Source organism: Thermobia domestica, chromosome 9, assembly GCF_964235325.1.
Source record: "Thermobia domestica chromosome 9, izTheDome1.hap1.1, whole genome shotgun sequence".
Classification (NCBI taxonomy): Eukaryota; Metazoa; Arthropoda; class Insecta; order Zygentoma; family Lepismatidae; genus Thermobia; species Thermobia domestica.
The window spans coordinates 41,619,752-41,640,842 of record NC_137462.1 but is presented as its reverse complement, the minus strand read 5'-3'; the positions used below and the strand labels follow the sequence as shown (position 1 = coordinate 41,640,842).

The following is a 21,091-nucleotide window of genomic DNA, read 5'->3' as shown; positions in this document are numbered from 1 at the left end:
GAGAAGCATTTTCCTTGAATCAATTGAGCGTCCGAAGAATACATTTCTTCTCTGTCCTTAACGATAAGTTATACTGTAGATACGTGCGAAAACAACAAGAAATTAAAAGTTTTTTTTGTAGTTGATTTTGCGTTGTAAGAATAGGTACCATCTTCTCTCTTAACCTTCTATTCAAACCGGAAGTAGAAGAAATTATTCCCTGTCGTTTTTGACATTGATCCCTACAGAATAATAACGGTAATAAATAGCGTGAATCTGTTGTTTTTTTCTTCTGGGATCAATTAACCGGTCGAAGAATATATTGCATCTACATTCTAATCTCTCTATTAAAACCGGAAGTGGCAGAAACTCTATTACCATTTCCGGTTTAAGTAATAATTGAGAAAATATCACTCAGTATAGACCAAACTCCTTGACGTGGTGTACATGTAATTCTTCAACTTCTTATAAATAAAAAAGATTACTTTCTACATTTTACATTATCAGTACATTTTATAATTTATTCATAACTACTATAGTTTATCGCAGGATTGCAAATAAGCAACACAATTTTATTAGCTCAAGAAAAGAGCTACTAGCCCAGATCCCACAATTGAGATCATTTACTCACCTTTAAATAAATAATAGTGATATTAAAAACTCGTCCGCTTCGATGAACCACTCGCCCGGGGCGAGTAGTTATTTGCATCCCTGGTTTATCGTCTTAACTTCATTTTTCAGAAAGATAAAAGAACGGGAAATAAATCTCAAGAACAGTCATTATTTTATTCCATTTTTAAAGTTTTCTGTTTTTTACTGTATTTTGCCGGTCATTACACTAAGGTTGTCATTCGTCCCGAAAAATCTGGGACTATCACGGACTCAAGATCTGCGTCCCGGCGTCCCGAAAATATTTCTCGAGACGCTTTAATGTCCCGGATTTCAGCGAAGAAAGGGTGGGTTTATTATAGTTTGCTTTTTTCACAGGATTAGATATATAATTATTCTTATCAAGTTCGGAGTATGGCAAATCAAAAGATAAAAAAAAGGGGGAAAAATGAATACATAAAACATGGATTTAATTAAGTTCATGATTTAACTACTGAACTCTGATATTGAACGAACCTTTCGTTTCATTGGGCTAGGGACAAAATATTTTACTGCTGAATCTTATTGTTATCTTTAATACTCTGTTTTAATCTGCATCTTGTTTCTGAAATATTTTAATTAATATTCCCTGACCGATATTTTTGGTAATTTTCCACTGTTTATTCAAGAAGTAAAATATATTGTCTTAATTAATAAAACTGAACAGATAACAATGCGAAAGATCATCATACCTCAAAATGAGCTAAAACAGACTCTGAAAGCCACGAAAAATAACAGATCCTGAGAAATTAAAAACAAAAAAAAAAAAAAAAAGGCTTACCAGGAGGGAGGGGATTATTCATTTACATAGGTTTGCTTAACTAGGGAGGAAAAGGTCTACTAAAATGACTAAAAATGTGATTACGTAATACTTGAACAACTCTATCTAAGGGAAGAAAGTAAATTAGTATATAACACTTCTTTCCATTTTAAGCATTTCAAAGATTCTCTTAATTTAGTAGTGTCACGGATATTCATTTCTGAAATATGGCAACCCATTATTCATCACAAGGGCCCCCGCGTAGCATAGTCGCTAACGCTCTCGCCTTCGGTGCGAGCGGTCCCGGGTTCGATTCCCGGTGGGGGCACTCGGTCGAAAAGGTGTAAACCGCTTTTTCAGGCCAGCCACCCTGAATGAGGTTTTCCTGGGTTTTCCTCATTCACACCAGGCGAATTTCGGAGTGGTACCAAACTTATAGGTCCCAGGCCGCTTCTTTCCTTCCCCCATCCTTCTTCCTTCCCTTTCCCCGGATTGTGTGCTCGCCGAGGGACGTCATCCCTCATACGTGAAGGGCTAAATTGCCTTAGATGCTGAAAGCCCAGAAATCTAAATCCTAATCCTAATTATTCATCACAAATTGTGACATATACAATTTGTCATTTGTATATAAGAAATGTACAACGAATATATATAAATTAATAACATTAAATCTTATTTAACATTGGGAAATATGTTAATTGGTAGGACTTCACAATCGAGATTTCGATTATACACTGTATTTTTTTAAATCTACAAGTAGATACTGGCAAACTTATTGTCATTCTATTATTGTACGTTTCAGCGAGGTGTATAAAGAGGAATATGTTTTTATTACAGTAGAAGTTTTGTTTAATCAATATCGTAACGTCAATCATTATTAATTTTAATATCAAAAATTTTCGCTTGTGTTATACATTTAGATTGTAATTTAACGGTGGGTCAGTGACAGGAAATTTGTCAGTTAGACATTATTTATTTTACTGAAAAAAATAAAGATGGTTGATACAACATCAGAATAAAATTGTAGCCGTGATCACTTTTATAAAAATATATAAAGCCGTGATCACTTTTATTTGAAAGTCTGAGAACCAGAGTGGGTCAAATCCATCCGCGACCCAGATGAAGATTTGCAATTGTCGTGTATAAGGGTCATATATATTCAGGAACAATTCATAGAAAAAGAATATTAAGATGCGAAAACTTCAAGCGTTAAGTACTCATTATTTGTATGCAAACTTTAAGCTTCAACAACTGTCTACTCATAGAAATCAACGTCTTCCATTCAAGTTCTTTGCTTTTATTATAACTTCCAGAACTAAAAGAAATTACGTACTTCGGTCACATACTGCATAATATTACGGTAGGAGTTCAAGAACTTGAGAAATCGTGAGTTAGCAACCTTGACGTGGGAGACTACAGTTAAACAGAAACATACATTGAGCAGCGTACGATTGTCAAGAGGCTTACATAATGGAAAGTCCGTCCAGTTAGATTTGTGCTTTGAGAGTGAAACGCTGCGAAACCACTTTCCACTTCATTCGGATACCGTTGCCTCCAGTGGACCCTCTTATGTAGTTTGTTCTTTATCGTGGCAGAGCTACAACAATAACTATCACAATATGTCTGTAAGTTATCTAAACTAATTTTAAACCGATTGCGAACAATCCAATAAATTTGGATTTGTAACATTTTGAAGATTTACCAAAGATCGAGGACAGTTCCTGAAGAACACTTGCCGTGCTGAAATGAATCTATTCCATTGACGACGTTTGACGATAACTAGATCCTACATTGCTTTAGTGGCGTCTATTTATCTATTTATCTATTATGACCGAGATACTTAATGACAAAAAGCTTTGTTACTTATTGAGTGTGTGGAACGTTTTAAAGTGTAATCTAATCACCATGCATTCCTCATTCTTGAAAACGTTCGTTATCCGATCGTCCGTCGTTCTGGGAATGGTAACGGCTGTGTTGACTATACTTTGGCTGGATCCGCTACCTCGTAAGTACTTTTTTTTTATTTCTTATTCCTTAAACAAGGAAACCGTCAGTGGTGTAACAAACAGGTTATGGTAAGGGGAGTTTTTTTTTTCTTGTAAGAGGACTTTCTACATTGTCTTGTCTATGTAAATGAAATGAAAGTGACTATTCTTGTGACTTAATAGCTCTTAAGCCACCCGACCGATCTCGATCACATTTTCAACATAGATGACGTTCGGGCCTAGGATGATTTTTATTATTTCACTTTGACGGTGCAACTTAGGGTTAGGGGAGGAGAAGATTTATATAAAATATCGAAAATTACCGATATTAGTGCCAAATCTATAGTTTTCGGGACTGCTGAAATGAACAGTGACAGTTTCAATGCCGTTTAAATTCAAATTCAGTCACGTAACTTGGGATGCAACTTGGGGGAGCTGAGAGGAATATATATATATAGGGCCGGATCCAGGATTTTCTGAGGGGGGTGCACCAAATAACTGCCAGTACATTTGAATTAAATTTGATTTTTTTAAAAAAAAATCCCTTTAGGCATCTGTAGTGTAAATGAGGAATTGCCCTGGAAATCCTAAGTGTCTTCTCTTGGTCCTTCAAAATTCAGAAAATTGACTGAAACTATTTTTTTTTTTTTTTTTTTTTTTTTTTGCAAAACTCACTGCTAGCTTCTTACTGTAGGTAGTGTATATTTACAACGAAGGGGGGGAGTGCACGTGCAGCTTTGCACCCCCTAAATCCGACTATATATATATATATATATATATATATATATATATATATATATATATATATATATATGATCGAAAATGACAGATATCAGAGAGCAGAGCGCTTCAGTAGTACTAAAAAGTGACTGACTAAAGAAACATATTTCTAAATTTCCTTATTTTAGCCCTGCGAAACGAGTAATTGACGCTAGTACATAATATTGGAGTATTCGTGATTTTCTTAAATAAATAAAAAAATAAAATAAATAATAAATCAGAAGATAAGTACAATCAGAAGCGACCGATGAAACCCATTCGATTGTGATCAAACTTGGCATGCTGGTACACTTTATCGAGCTTGATTTGCATATGAAATATGTTTACTATTACCACCAAGACGAGAGGCAAGTTTTTTTTTTTTTTTTTTTAATTCCAGACTAGAAGAAAATAACGACATTGTCTGTCTCGTTTACGGGATGACAAATTTCACGAATCTCGTGGACTACACTAGTTTTAGATCTCAAACACTATTTCAGTGTCACATGATTCATAGTGTAAAATCTATCAGTTGATAAAGTAATGTACGAACACAATGAAGAACATTTATCAACTCTTAAGAGTCTTCATTCCGGCGAAATTAAAATACCGCTAATCTTACAGTAATTATGTGATATCTTCAAATAGATAAAAGTTAATCGAAATGTGGAACAAGAGCGCCCTAGACAATATTATTTTACATGAGAAACCGTTATCACCACTCACTCATCTGCTTTCGATTTCTAGCCATTTTTGAAAATCGGCATTTATTTTCGCGTTTCTACACAGCTGAAAACGGAAAGCCGCTAGGTGACTTGTGATAACGGTACCTCACGCAAAATAATATTGTCTAGGGCGCTCTTGTTCCATATTTGAATTATCTTTTTATCTATTTGAAGATATTACATAATTACTGTAAAATTAGCGTTATTTTAATTTCGCCGGAATGAAGACTCTTAAGGATACACGAGACATTAGACAATGTACTCCAATAGTTAATATAATTTAAATGTTGTTATATTACACCCTTTTTTTAAAGCAACGTTCGTGGAATTCTCGTGATGCAGAAGAACCTCCAGATAACTTCTCGATGAAATTCAGGAGAAGAAAACAGGGCATAAATTTTGTACACAAACTCACAAAATAAGACGAAATGAGAACGTATTCTTTGAAAAATCTAGACAACACGAGGCTTCCGTAAAATTTACGAGACGAGACGAGAAAACCTTATTTCTCGTCTCGTCTCGTCTCTTTGACAACATTACATGTAATAGGAATATCCCACTGAAATCTAAGGGAAATCCCGTGAATTTTGTCATTTTTCTTATGTCTATACTGTGAGCCTCAGTGTTCCTAGACAAATACAGTAGATTCTATGTCAAATCGAGACAAGAAAGAAATGTCGAGATGAAATAAGAAAAGAATTCTGCGAAAATCGAGACGAGACAACAAAATCCTTATTGCTCGTCTCGTGAACAGCACTAATTAGGCTTTTAGACCTTTGTCTTCCGAGTAATAGATCATCGAAGTTAGATTTTGGTCGTAGTTGTTTTCTTTTACAAAATTAAATAAATCATTCTCAAATCGATCGACGATTCTCGTCCAATCCTAACCAAGTTAAGATGCTTCTAGATCTTGATGAACCTGGTATGCGTATGAAATATTATAGTTGTGCAGACCTTTGGTTCACAAAGTATGGACCATTATAATTGAGATTTGATCTCAGTCAAATTTTTGCCAAAAGAAAATCTAAACTTGCTATTTAGAACAAAATTATGTGGAACAAATCTGTTACTACTCGCTTTTTCACGTACCTTTGCACCTTTCAAAAACAAACCGCGTAACTCAATTTTTATCACTCCGCGCACGAGTATTCGGTGATTGGTGCAGGAGAAAATGCTTCGTCTGTTTCCCGCAATATTTCTGCTTCTGCATGTGCATGTAATCCTTCACTGGTAACCTTCCTGCCTGCATGACCATCATCAACTACAGCGCGCGCTCTGCGTATTTGTCAGTGGTTGTGGCTGTTTTCTTGTTAAATATATTTTTGTGTAAGATATCAATCCACATGTAGGGATGTGCTTTTAATTGAAACTAAAATGTTCTTAGTGTGATTTAAAAATACAATAATTGCTACCTAGGTTGAACAAGTGGAATTTCTTGGGGACTATTTTCTTATGGAAGAATAATGGTCATTTGGCTCATTATCAGTGTTGCTCACTTCTGATTATATTTCGTTTTTTTTTTTTTTTTTTTTTTTAAATCGTAGACTGTTTAGTCAGTTTCAGTTAACTGGGCTGCAAATGTCCATTATGTTACCCAAAAGAAAAACTGAGCCCTTGTACTAAATGTCTATTTAATATATTAAATGCATTATACTTCGGATAATTGGATATAAAAAGTTGTAGGCCTATTATTTTAAAGATAAGTAAGAAAGAAAAGATAAAAGCTATTTCACCGATTCGAAGTAGCGTAACGTCCGATGTTAATTCTGTATGTTATAATTAGGGGTAAAAGTGGATCTGAAAAGGTAGGGGGACGGTAGCAAGCGGCATGACGTCACGCCGTCCCCCCGCCTATCCTTGCCCATTTTAATTTTTTTAGGAACTGGGGGACGCCGTACATATTTTTCCGAGGTCGGGGATGGCGTTCTTCCGCGTTCCCCCACACTTTTACCCCTGGTTATAATTCGCATATCGATTAAAAGAAACGATCGTGTTTAACCCTTAACATACCCTCTAGGGATCCCAGAGAGTGATATTTGGTGATACCGCTGCAACTATAAGAATCAATTTATTCTCGATTTTTATGTGTGTCCTGCATCCGTTTGGGATATACTATCTATTACATAATTAGATCAACGATGTGTTCGTTAAAAGAAATACAAAAAATAAAAACATATTTGAAAATGTAAAAGCTCCATTGTTAAACTTGTATTTCAGATTTACGAACACAAAAGTATAAAATTGTACGAAAAACTGAATATTGTTAAAGTAAACATAATATTTGATGTCAACAATGCTCATTTAAATTAGGTAAGCTTTTAGACATAATAATAATAATAATAATAATAATAATAATAATAATAATAATAATAATAATAATAATAATAATAATAATAATAATAATAATTTGAGTTGCAATACTATGTTGAGAAATTAAAATAATACTTGGGGTCGCCAGAAGACCCCAGCTTTGTAAACAACGTTGACGAGTTAGGCTTGGTACGGTAAGGTTTAAATGAACATTTAAGAGTCGCAAGAATGATTGTCCGTTCTCAGGAGTAACAAAATATCTGAAAAAATCTTCAAGGGATACTAAAATTGTAATATATTCAATAGATAAACTCTTTCGCTTTTTTAAATGAACAATTATTTGATCCACATGTTCTCTTGCCTCTACTTGAGAGTTACGTAGTGATCCGAAACAGTCTTGAAATGGACAGGAGTAAAGAGCACATGTTTTAGTAGATCTGCTAGTCAAGCTAATAAACATAGTAAGACAACAGAGACTAGAGAACATAGTAAGATCCAATAGCTCTGATTCTAATTTTCCATGTTATCCCTTGACGCTATGGGCACGCTAAATAAAATTTAGTAGTGATAAATTGAATATTTTGAACCATTAATGCGAACTCCTTGATATCAAAGGACGAGGATTTATCGTCAACCACGATTAGCCATGATTTGCAGTTACAGGGAAAATTTAAGAGATTGTTCAGCCCGGCTTCCAGGCATGGACATCCGCAGGACTTTTTCAAGGGGGTAAAATACCGATTCCAGGGGAGGACAAAAGACCGACACACAAACTCAGTCGTGAATACACAATATTTTGATACACGAGGGCACATAATACATCAAGTAAAACAACAGTTATTTACGCGCGTATGCTTTTTAACTAAAGTAAATAATCTATAATACCAGATACTATAGTATTTAATATGAATATATTAAGTGTTACAACATTTAAGTAAGCAAATTAGTATGTCTTGACATGCACTTCCAAAAACCTTTTAAAACAAAGGGAGGCAACATCCCCACTGCGGGTAGCCATGCTTCCTAGTGTTCTGTGTCTATATTTATATGCTACTTCAAAGATTCAGGAGAAAGAAAATGCATCTTGGTAATCTATCAGAAGTCCATGCCATTTCATTTTCAATCTCCCGCTCTTCGGTTTGTTTCTTAACTTGTTAGCTCGAGGTTTTCTATAAACTTTTTAGTCTGTTAGTTGGCAACATTTACACACTGTCGTCTGCATTGTTTACAAGGGCTGCAAAGCTTCGTGAAAAGGCGAGTAGGTTCAGGCAAATGGTTCTTATAATATTGTAATGTTAGTAAGTTCGTCCGTTACTTCACATGATAACTCTTGAACGGAAGCTAGTTTTATAATTCTCTTTTCGCAATAATTAGCTATAGTGATTATCTCAGCCAAGTTTGTCAATGGAGTCAATCCGTTAAAACTTGTTAACGAGTAACGGCGACTTAAGTCCATCCGTTAGTTCGCACATAAGTGCTCTTAAATGAAAGGAAAATTTTGAATTTTGTTTCCTTTAATAGATGGCCAAAAGTAGTTATCTCGCCCAAGTTCGGTAATGCAGTTAATCTGTTAACATCTTATGCCGGTTGGGCACAATGAGACGGTGATGATGAATAATGAATGAAATGGTGGAATGAAGAAAGCGGGAGGAAACGAGAGAACCCCGAGGAAACCCACGCACACGGTGTTTGTCCAGCACAAAGTTCACTTGGCGGGGGCCGGGATCGAACTCGGGACCCCAAGCACTAGAGGTGAACGCTCTACTACTGAGCCACCGCGGCCCCTACTTACCTCTTGAACGAGAGGGAATTTTTGAATTTTATTTTTGGCAATAGATGGCTAGAGTGATTGTCTCGGCCAAATTCGTTAATGGAATCAATCCGTTAACATCTTAACGGATAACGGCTACTTACGTCCATCTGTTAGTTCGCAGGTTAATATACCCTTTGAACGAAAGGGAATTTTTGAATTTTGTTTTTGGAAATAGATGGCTACTATGATTATCTAGCCTCGAGTTTGTTAATGGAGTCAATCTGTTAACATCTTAACAAGTAACGGCGAATTACACCCATCCATTAATTCACATATAGTAGGCCTACCGCTTGAACGAGAGGGAAATTTTGAATTTTGTTTCTGGCAATAGATGGCTAGAGTGATTGTCTCGGCCAAATTCGTCAATGGAGTCAATCCGTTAAATCTTAACGGATAACGGCTGCTTACGTCCATATGTTAGTTCGCAGGTTAATATCCCTTGTAAGAAAGGGAATTTTTGAATTTTGTTTTTGGAAATAGATGGCTTCTACGATTATCTAGCCTCGAGTTCGTTAATGGAGTCAATCCGTTAACATCTTTAACGAGTAACGGCCATTTACGCCCATCCATTAGTTCACATATAATAGGCCTACCTCTTGAAGGAGAGGGTATTTTTGAATTTTGTTTTTGTGGAAAGATGGCTAGAATGATTATCTCGCCCGAGTTTGTTAACGGAGTTAATCCGTTAACATCATCCGTCAGTAGTTAACATCTACCTAACGAACTTGAAAGTTCTGGTGCGTAATCCTTTTTACTGTCTACAAGAGTTTATCAAACATTAAGTTTGAGGATTTAGTAGGTAAATCACGAGGCAGTTAATGAGTATGTTGTAAATACAATATACGTACTGTATACTGACAATAATAAAAGATTTGCTTAAAAATATCAATGAAGGACGAATATTTCCTTTAAAACAATACAGAAACTTAACAGTTTCCAGATATATTTTAAAAACAGTAAATAATAACAATTAATATTATATTTTTACTAAATATGTGTCTATATGTGCGCAGTGAAATTGTTTAACATTATCAAAGAATAAGGTGCTATGCTAACGTATTTGGGGAAGGAAACAAGTTAATTTGAAAGGGGATTTCATCAATGCATATCTATTGCTGAACGAAGATTGGCTGGGGAATGAATGTCGCTGAATCCTACTTTAGTGTTTTATTTCTTCCACTCTCTGCTCCTGAGAGAAGTCACATCTATTAAAATATTAAAGTTTTGTCACTTCAAATTAAGGAAGGAAAACTTATCCTTCCCTTATCCCTCCTGTAATAGTCTAATTGTTGCATAAAAGAATTAGAACAGTAGGTAAGATACTCGTAATGATTATCAGTGTTTTTTTTTTTTTTTTTTTTTTTTTTTTTTTTGAGAAAAACACTATTCTTTATAATCTACAAGCGGAAGTACTATTTCTTCTCACAGACTGAACATATGCAACCTGTAACACATAGAGTAGTGTGCGTTGCCTAACTTGAAGTGCTTCTGAGATACTCTATACTTTTCGAATCTCCAGAACGTGTGAACCCCACTCCCTCCCTCGAGTCGAACAGACGGTTTTGCATACAATTAGGGCTTGTGACGATCTGTGTGCAAAATTTGGTGGCTTTAGAAGACTCTAAGGTGTATCTAGGTGACTTTAGGTGGTTCTATGTGGCCTTAGGTGGCACTGGTGTGAATTTAGGTGGCTCTAGATGGCTTTAGGAGATTATTTTGACACTAGATTATTGTAGATATATCTTATATGACTCTAGGTGACTGTAGGTGGCTCCAGATGTCTCTAGGTGTCTTTAAGTAACTCAAGGTGATTCTAGGTGACCAGGAGGCTCTAGATGACTCATATATAACTCTAGGTGGCTGTAAGTGACTCTAGTTGGCTTTAAGTGACTCTAGGTGTCCCTAATTGGCTCCAAGTGACTCTAGGTGATTAGATGGATCTAGGTGACCTTTCTATGACTCTGAGTGACTGTAAGCGGCTCTAGATGGCTCTAGATGACTGATGACATGCACAAATATGCATTCTTTTATGCATTACTAAGAATAAGTATTCACTAAATCTCAAAAAATGTGTTCTGAAGTGAAGAGAAGATCGTTAAACTCAAAGCTAATGTACATGAAACATCTTGCGTTTTCTTCGAAAAGCGTAAGCAGATACGAGCTTATTAGCATCGGAATATGAACTGTGATGTTAACGAGTAGTCCAGGTCATTGACAAGAAGGAAAACAAATAATTACAAGCCATTGTCTTTTTATTTGTTACGAAGTTCTTTGAGCATTGTTAAAAGAGGATAAATTTTTATTTAAAAAAAAATATTATAAACGGAAACAATTCTCTTTTTAAATAATAGAGACTTTTGACTCTTAACATGTTACGTAACTTCAGTAGGTTTTTCTCAGCGACATTCGCACAATTGTGACAACTTTATACAAAGAAAAGGAAAATTTTCCAAAAGATTTTGTGTACGTTTCATAACACATTTTTTTCCCCTTTTTGTCTATAACTTGATTTCCTCGTTAAGCTTAGACTGACGTAATATGGCTATCAGTAGTTCTTATTGTGTAGTCAAAAAGGTATTGAGCCTTTTGTGTACGAGATGGCGTTAGTGTCTCAAATCTCATTTTGGGGTTTATGAGTCTCATCAGATCAGGTCTAATGTCATTTCACAACTGACAATTGAAGCTAGTAAAAAATAAAATGAAATATTTGAGTTTAACGTCCCATGATTATGCCCTTTAGGTAGCAAGTGAATGATGATGGAAGAGTTGGTGGAATAAGAAAGTGGGAAAAAACGGGAGTTCCCGAGAAAACCCACGAACACGATATTGTCCACAACAAACTTACTTGGCCGGGGATAGAACCAAGGACTCCATACACAAGAGGTAAGCGTTCTGCCACTGAGTCAGAGTGCCCCCTTGAAACTAGTAGAATTGCAAACGTTGGAATTCTTAATCAGACGCACTCCCACATAGCACACGGACGTTCACGGGACGTCCGAGCAGGATACCCAGATGTCCGCTAATATCCGGAAAACAGGATATTCAACGGGACCTCAAAGGGACCTGAAAGTAAATCGTAGGATAATGTGTTTCTAGGTATGTCCGGCTTGGGAATTCCCTGGGATCTCCTGCCCCATCCCTGACGTCCCGTTAGGACGTCCATAGGATGTCTACTCATTGTCCTGATAATCCCGGGAACTATATGGGATAATTGGGATCAAAATGGGACGTCATAGGGACATCGTATGCTATGTGGGTTGTATTGCGCAGTGATGTTAAATAAACTTTCCGAAAAACTGCGCTACATTTGATAATTTTAATTCGATAATGTGACAAATGCTGCGTATGCTCATGAAGTAATACATGCTATTTATGGGAAAGATACGCTATCGATATCAGCTGACGAAGAATGGTTGAGTCACTTTCATTCTGGAAATTTCTATGTGCAAGATGGTATAGTGGGCCACCAATCACAGGAAAAGTGGTAGATATTTTTTTTTGGAAAAAGTCGAGCAAGACCACCATGCTAACAGTCATGGCATCGGCAATGACCTAAACATCCATCCTCAACACAGAATTAAATCATTTGGAGAAAGCTGGCTACAAAAACAAGCTCGTCGTTTGGATACCACGTGATGTGATTCAAAAACATTTACTCAATCGACATTCTGTCAATGAATCTCTACTGAAACATAATAAACTCGAACAAATTTTGAAGCGGTTGAGACAAGAATGTGCGAAAAAGATCGTAGTCGAAGTGGAAAGCTCCACAATCTGTGCCAAAACCCACACTGACGCCCACGTACGTTCCTTCTGTTTATTTGGTAGGATTAGAAGTGTATTAAGGTACTGCCGCCGAGCAGAACGATAGATTTGGATCTGTACTGTCGATAATTAGTGCTAGTGCACCTAAAGAAACAGCAGGAACTGGTCAACAGAAAGGAAGCTATATATTACCTGACAACGCCAGACCACACACAGCTTTAACAACCTGTCAGACATTGAAAGAACTTCCCTGGGAGGTTTTAATGCATCCGCTGTATAGCCCAAACCTAGCACCACAAGACTCTCATTTGTTTTGGCTTCTGCACGACTCCTTGGATAGGGTTAAGTTAGTTTCAAAAGAGGTCTGTTAATATCACGTGTCACAATTATTTGACCGAAACTACAGAAGTTCTATAGTGGCAACTTTATCGTGTTGCGGAAATATCATTCCCATTCTATTTACAATTCACTTATGGAGAATTAAGAAGGTTTGATGCACTATAGTTTTAAGCTAGCTTTTATGTTTAACAAAGTGTTGATCAGTTTTTGTATCATCGATCAATTGCACTCTCGTTCTTCTCACTCTTATCTTCCACTGTACTATCAATCCCGTCCCTTAGAATATAATTTTTGTGACCAATTATTTTTCCTTTTTCGTGACCTTGCGTGTATTTGTGTGTGTGTTTACGGGTGTGTTTCTTAACTCCCTATTTAAAGATCCACAAAATATACTTTTTTTCTTCCTAAAAGCTTCTTTCACATTCGTACCATTGTTTTAATTTCACATATATACCTCTCCCCAATAACATTTCATAGTCTTCCCCGCTGGTCTATTAGCTATCGTGCGTGCCTTTGGTGCACGTGGTCCCGGCTTTGATTCTCGTTGGGAGGGCACAAATATTTGATTTCACAGTTATTCACATTCATCTGTTTTCTGTAGCGTAAAGGGCATAACCGTGGGACTTTAAACTTTTTTTTAAAAAATATTTAGTTTCAATAATATTTCATATATAAACGCAAACTAGCCACCTGCTTTTATACGGTATGTCATATTAAGAGGCCTCATCACTGCGAAATTAAAATACCGGTAAGTTTACAATAATTATGTGATATCTTCAAATAGATAAAAGATAATCGAAAAATGGAACAAGACCTCCCTAAACAATATTATTTTGCGTGAGATATCGTTGTCATGACTAATTTAACTGCTTTCGACTTCCAGCCATTTGGAAAATGAGCATTTATTTTCACGTTTCTAAATAACTGCAAACGGAAAGCTACTAGGTGACTTGTGATAACGGTACCTAATGCAAAATAACATCGTTTAGGGTGGTCTTGATCCACTTTTCGATTATCTTTTATCTATTTGAAGATAACACATAATTACTGTAAAATTAGCAGCATTTTAATTTCGCAGTGATAGGGACTCTTAATAATACATATAAGATACATATAAGAAATCTTATACCTCTAGGGAGGCCGTGATGGGTCAGTGGTAGAGCATTCACCTCTGGTGTATGAGGTTCCTGGTTCGATTCCAGCTTCTACCAAATGGGCTTCAGGGTAAAGAAACACAATGTGCGTGAGTTTTTCCGGTGTTCTTCCGTTTCCTCCCACTTCCTTTATTCTGCTATTTTGTTTATTATTACCGTCTCTCAGCCTCAGAACATAATCAAAACTTTAAACTATAAGAAAAAAGAATCTATATTCTACGTAAAATTTTTTTTACAAGATTTTTCAACTATTCAATTAATTCCCCGAGGCAGGGTGGCTCAGTGGTAGAGCGTTCATTTCTGGTGCATGGGTCCTTGGTTCGATCCCAGCTCGCGCCAAGTGAGCTTTGTGGTGGACAAACACCGTGTACGTGGGTTTTCTTGGGGTTCTCTGTTTCCTCCCACTTTCTTCGTTCCACCATTTTATTCATTTCTCATCATCACCGTCTCCTTTAGCCTAATCGGCATAACCGCAGGAAGTAAACTTAAATATTTCATTCCAAAGATTTTCAATTAATTTTCCACTGGAGATGCTAAATCATTTGCAGCTCATACGTGTATACACTTATTTGAAAACTATTAAGTAATGCCCAAGTCGAAAGTACGAGTCAATTACTGTATTTATTATTAATATTATTATTAATAAAAAATATGATTGAATTTTCGCAATATTTTACTTCTGAAAAAAAAAATGTATTCAAGGGCACTGCAGTACTAATCTTGCATTTTGAAATATGGGTGCATACCAAGTAAACATAATAATATTATACCGTTGCTTCCGTGTTGGACGAAGGTCAAATGGGTATGTAAAGATGAAATTACTTTTCTTGTCGAACAGTATGGACATGCACTTTAGATTTCGTAAATCACCTTCAATAAGGTCAAGCAGTTCCATCTATTACAGCATAAACGGGAAAATATATTTTTTATGCGTCAGATATTACATAATTAAATAGACTTTTCTGTTAAGATTATAATTATAGAAGGTGTGATGGTTCTTTATTTGTGAATTACGTTGTAAAATTACATAACATTATACCAGTATTGCAGCTGTATTCATGAATGTGTTTTACAATGCAGGACAGGTATAGGAAAAAATGTTACCAGTGATTTCAATTTAAATTATTTCTGTTTAAGCAAGAAGTTCAATCAAAGTTTTTGTTTCAATCAAAAGTACATTATTACATGTTAATAGCAGAACAATAGTAGAATATATATATATATATATATATATATATATATATATATATATATATATATATATATATATATATATATATACAGTGGCGGATACAGGATATGATCAAGGGAAGGGCTAAACTATATTTTGCCGTTTTATCCAGTGTAAAGCAGAATTGAAGCCCATTTTATCCAGTGTATACCTGAGCGTCAAGGGGGGGGGTCTATATTGGATCCGTCACTGTATATATATAGTCATTGTTATAAAAAAAAAATAATTTCTATTTGCTGAGGCCTTCAGCCAATCCCTTAAGGCTCCGTATTCACTTTTCAACCAATCACGTTCCGCCATTTTTAGTTCTTATAAGGACCTTTTTAAAAATTTTATTCTTGTCCACGCTATAGAACAATATAAAGCCACAATCAGTTTGACAGATGATGGTTATCAATAATGTTCAAATTCTTTGCTCTTATGTGCAATGGATGTTTGTAGTCGGTGTTTAACTTTGTGACTTACCTTGTAGAACATGTTAACATCAGCATAGCACTTATTCAGTAATTTTACGAAAGGGTCAATATTCAGTAATTTTCACTTTTACTTTGCGTATTTCATTATTCCAATTTCCCAGAGCAGGCCAGCATATTTTGCACTCGGGCTCATCCGGGTTCGCATGAGTTCAGCAGTCCTCCCAGCTGTCCTATTTTCCTATTTTGTCCTATATTTTGGAAATTTGTGTATATTTGTCCTATATTTTAATCTTGTCCTTTATTTCCTGTATTTTTCAGTCATTGAATTATTAAAAATACAAACCAAAGGCAGTTCTAGTTATGATTTAAATTGCTACATATTAGCAATATGCTAAATGTATCTTAGCATTTTTTTCTGAGGACTAGTCACTAATTCTCACTATTATTTTTTTTAAATTTGCTTTTTCCTATCGTCCCATGTTCACTCTCTTATTCTTTGTTTCCTATGTGCTTGTTCTTCCCCAACGAAGCTTAACTGAGGAACCTTGCTATGCTCCAGTTTCTTATAACGCAAGCTGTTTCAGCGTTTTCTTTCAGCAGTGTTTGCAGCATTATTGGCTGGCCATTCAGGTGTGTTGGTATTCACCAACTTTCCCAGCGACTTCTAATATTGCTGTACATAATATGCAGGGTTTCTACGTATCCTGGAAAACCTGGAAATAAAAACGTGTTGTGAAAACGCCCAGCAAAAGTCATGGAAAGCAGAAAAAGAGTGAAAATCCTGGAAATTATTTATGAACTGGAAAAGGCCAGAAATTTATGTTGTATAACAGTTGTTAGAAGTGTATATATAATTTGCAGAGCTATGTTGAATAATGTTTTAACAATTGGATGCAACCGCAGTAGTTGTATTATTACAACGAGGTCTTAAGATGGTTATTGCATCCCCTGAAGCGAGAGATTCCAATGCTTCTGTATGTATTTCGTGTTCATTCTGAAGCTGTTAAGAAAGAAACACTTTTTTTTTTGAAGAGTAACTCTTGAAATTCTTTTACATTGTTTATTTAAGAGGAAAATACGTTGATAACTTTTCTTTAATCAGTAAATGAAGTCTTTATTTCAATCAGTTTCATTTCTCCAAAACAATACAGCAGGTCTATTAAGTTTAAGAAGCAATAGGTTATATATATTCTTATTCTGTATTAATCTAAATCTTGTTATCAGTTGCCTATTGAGATGAAGGGTGGCCTTTTCTTACAATACGTTTTATTTATTTATTTATTTATTTATTTGTGCTTCAGAGCAGAATATTTTATTGTATAAACCAAATTGTCCTATTTTTTTTCAATGTCCTGCTCGGAGGCCTGGTTCAGTCTCATTATCCTTAAAGGGGCTTACTCTCATTAGTCTCAATGAGGGACACGCCCACGAATTTAATTAAGGCTGATATTCACTAATCCCAATGGTATAACACTTTGACAACGATATGCAACCTGCATTTCTCCATTCTTCGTCGACTGCAAGCCATTCTTCTTACCAAAGGTACTCGCTATTAATACAGGTAATATGCAATTTTTCAGGTGTTTCTATATTTCTGCCCATCCCCTGTAAATGCTGTACGAGAAACACGTTGCCTATTAAGTTGAAACCAATGCTATGAAGACGAGTCCTTTATTAAGACCTTCACTATTACACTAGCAAGATAACAGCGCATTGCATGGTTGATGACATATGGGACAAAAGTATCACTATATGTTAAACTTTAATGTCTGTTTAAATTTGATACATATAACAATCTATACATAGCATCCACCTGAACAGTGGCATTGCGTATCGTAATCTAACGCTTGTGCCTTTGATACGAGTGATCCCGGGTTCGATTTCTGCGGCAGGGACACTCGGCCAAAAACTTGTAAAATCTTTTCTTTTTCAGACCATCCATCCTGAGTGGTTTTCCTCATTCACATCAGGCAAATCATGAGTCCAGGCCGCTTCCTTCCTTCATCATTCCCCCCCTCTCTCCCCAATTTCCCGGTAGTGTGATAGCCAAAGGAACATCATTCCTAACATGGCCATAAGCGCGGAAAGTCCAGAAATCTAATTCCTAATCCTAATCTTATTCAAACGGATCAAAATGACATATTTAAATACATAAATTCTCATGCATAGTTTTCTAAATAACCGAGAAAAACTATTTTTTCCTGCGCTAAAAGATATGTTTGTTGCCAATATTAACTGGAAACTTTATCTACTTATAAAACATTGTTTATTTATGTATGTACTCTATATGTAAAAATAGAGGGTTAACTAACATATTGTATTTATTATTGTTTATGTCCTCCTAGCCGTAACACTCCTCATAAATACACAGATAGTTCTAGGGGGCGCGGTTGCTCAGTGGTAGAGCGTTCATCTCCGGTGCTTGGGGTCCCTAGTTCGATCTCAGCTCGCGCCGTGTGGACTTTGTGGTGGACAAACGCTGTGCTCGTGGGTTTTCTCGGGGTTCTCCCGTTTCCTCCCACTTTCTTCATTCCACCATTTCACTCATTTCTCATAATCACCGTCTCCTTTAGCCTAACCGGCAAAACCGTGGGACGTTAAACTTAAAGATTTCATTTCATTTTACAGATAGTTCTAACAATCTACGCACTACTACTTGCAAAAATTAATTACATTAGAAATAATTGCCTAGCGCCTGCTGCTTATACAACCCCATCCTCATGAAAGTTTGGTTGGTTGCAGACGATTAGACATCAACAAGTTCGATGTAATAAAAGGAAATATATTATTGTTTCCTTCAATACAATTAAAAGTATTGAATGTGCACTAAACTTTCTCGCTCAGATTCTTTAAACTAAATCATATTGTGCTGCAGTTATTAATGAAACATTTTCTTGTGAAATATGGACAAAAATCCTACAATTTTTCTGGAAAGCTTAACCCAAAAGTAATCTACCTCTTGTGTAGATTTATCCGTAAGAAATAACTTATACCATATGTAACGCTTATTAATGAAATATTTGTTTTGTAAAATAAAAACAAAATCGCATGAGTGGTAATTTACAAAATTGTCTTTAAAAACTCACTCCGAGAGTGCACTATACTCCTTGTGCATATTATCATGGAAGTGATTCATGTTATAATATAAGAATAATAATGAAATATTTACTTATGAAATAGATCAAAATCGCCTGAATCATTTTTGAGAAACTACAAAATTATTCAAAAGAGTAAACTACCTCTTGTGAATTTTTTCAGGGCAATTGAGTTATATGCCATACTGTCAAGTTATTGATGAAATCTTTATTTATGAAATGTGAAGAAGATTGTCACAGTCATTTCTAAGAAAATATTATCATCCCAAGAATAAACTATCCTTAGTAGATTTTTATTCCTTTGTCAGATTATTAATCATACTATTTATGAAATATGAAGAAAATCGCCCGAGTCGGTTTTGGGAATCGTCCGTAAAAAATCACTCTCTACAATAAACTACTCCTTCTTGATTTCCCCCAAAGAAATTACCTATGCCATACAAGGGGGTTGTTTTTGAAAAATTGATTTATGAAATATGAACAAAATCGTTAGAGCTGTTTTTGAGAAAATCGCAATTTTTGGCTTTTCTCCTTAAGTAAGATACCTTATTTTCAGGGGTAGGAATAAAATTTGAATCCATGTCTGGAGAATCACGTAAGAAACTTAAGTTTAAATTTGTTCCAACATTGAACGGTATGGCCTCTAGATAGTGTACGTCAGCGCGAACAGACGGACAAATATCGAATAATTGCTTTTTTTGGGGTGGTATATATGGGACATGAAACTTAAATTCATTGAAATTTCGAATTCGATTTTCTTACCATCACTATACTTTCTTCCCTTCTTTCGTTGCTCGAAAGTAAAAAAGAGAAAACTACTAGTGTAGGGTTACTCGTGTCAAATCATTACAAGTGCCGTACGACTGATAAATAAACGAGTGTGTATGAAAGATGATTCTATTAGACGCTATTTGCCACCGCCGGTTTATTCCTGTATAGTTTACAGAAGCTGAATTTTATGTTTACAAGTGGAGAGTTACTATAATGAAACCATGACAAGTGCTATTGAAACTTGTATCATTGCTAAAACCCAAGTCTTTTCATTACCTTCGCCTATACGTATACTCACCATCGCTGACGCTCCTATTCCCTTCAGACACATCCCGTGTTATCGCACGGGGTCACCAGCTTCGCCCTGGTCTGACTCAATTATAGAGCATTCGTGTTTTTTAGTGGTAACCTAGCACAGGTTGCTTTGTGTTTTTTGCACTGTAGTTTTTATGCCATACATTCCGAAGCCGCATTTATACGCAAATCGTAAAAGAATTGAAATTTTTCAACAAATACTTCTGGTCACACCCTTGAATTTTATCTATGTCAAATGAGATATTTTCATGTCGCTCACTGCAAATCTTTTAGGGAACTATAAAAAGGAAATTAGTGAAAAAAAATATTTTTTCAACAATTATTTCTAGTTGTATGTTAAAAGTAAACCTGCGTGATTTTCTTTTTAGAGAAAGCATTATTTTTAAGAGTCTTTTTTCTTTTGGATATTATTAGTACATTCATAGAAACGTCGTTGTTCTAAAATCAAACTAAACTCTTAGAGCTTAGGTTTACGATATATATCAAGCCCAGAACGCTTAAACAGCCCAGGGTTTTGTTATTCTTATCGTATAACTTTTCGTTGTTTTTCTGAAACTCTGACATAAGCCATTGGTTATTATCTGGAATTTTATTCTTTATTTTTTTTCTCCCTATAGAATGAAAATATTTAACAGAATTGCGTGATATTTAATGGTTGCTTATGTCCTATCATTTTTTCCCCTTGTAGAAGCTTAAACGATTAATCAACCATTCATGATTCCGTGCCCATGTCTGATCTTAGAAATCGTTCACATTTAGTATACGTACTCGTGGAAGCAATCACGCTACATAAAAAAATAAAATTTCTTTAGTCTTATCTCCTTTATTATTATACACGTTCAATTTGTAACTGACAAAATCTTCCTGCAGTTATACGAGTAAACATTTGATTCTAGTTGAAATACGGTAGCATAATTTTCCAAGGCTCGTAAGGTATTTATTTCTATATGCAAGGCTATAACTTATACTAGTAAAATACACATTATTCACGCGGGGAGAATACGTTTCATTGTGGATATAAAGGGA

General features: G+C 35.5%; 1 protein-coding gene across 2 annotated transcripts in view; it reads left to right on the top strand.

Annotated features, from left to right (window-relative positions):
* The window catches only part of LOC145694600 (multicopper oxidase 3-like), a 171,003-nt gene that overhangs the window by 21,715 nt on the left and 128,197 nt on the right, over positions 1-21,091 (top strand). Inside the window, exon 1 of one of the 2 annotated variants that reach the window (XM_081770972.1) lies at positions 2,857-3,392. The exons of the other annotated variant lie outside the window; for it this stretch is intronic. Within the exon in view, the coding sequence (XP_081627098.1) occupies positions 3,215-3,392 (178 nt within the window). The 5' untranslated portion in view covers positions 2,857-3,214. Of the gene's footprint in view, positions 1-2,856; positions 3,393-21,091 lie in introns of those variants that run through there. 2 annotated transcript variants of the gene reach the window in all.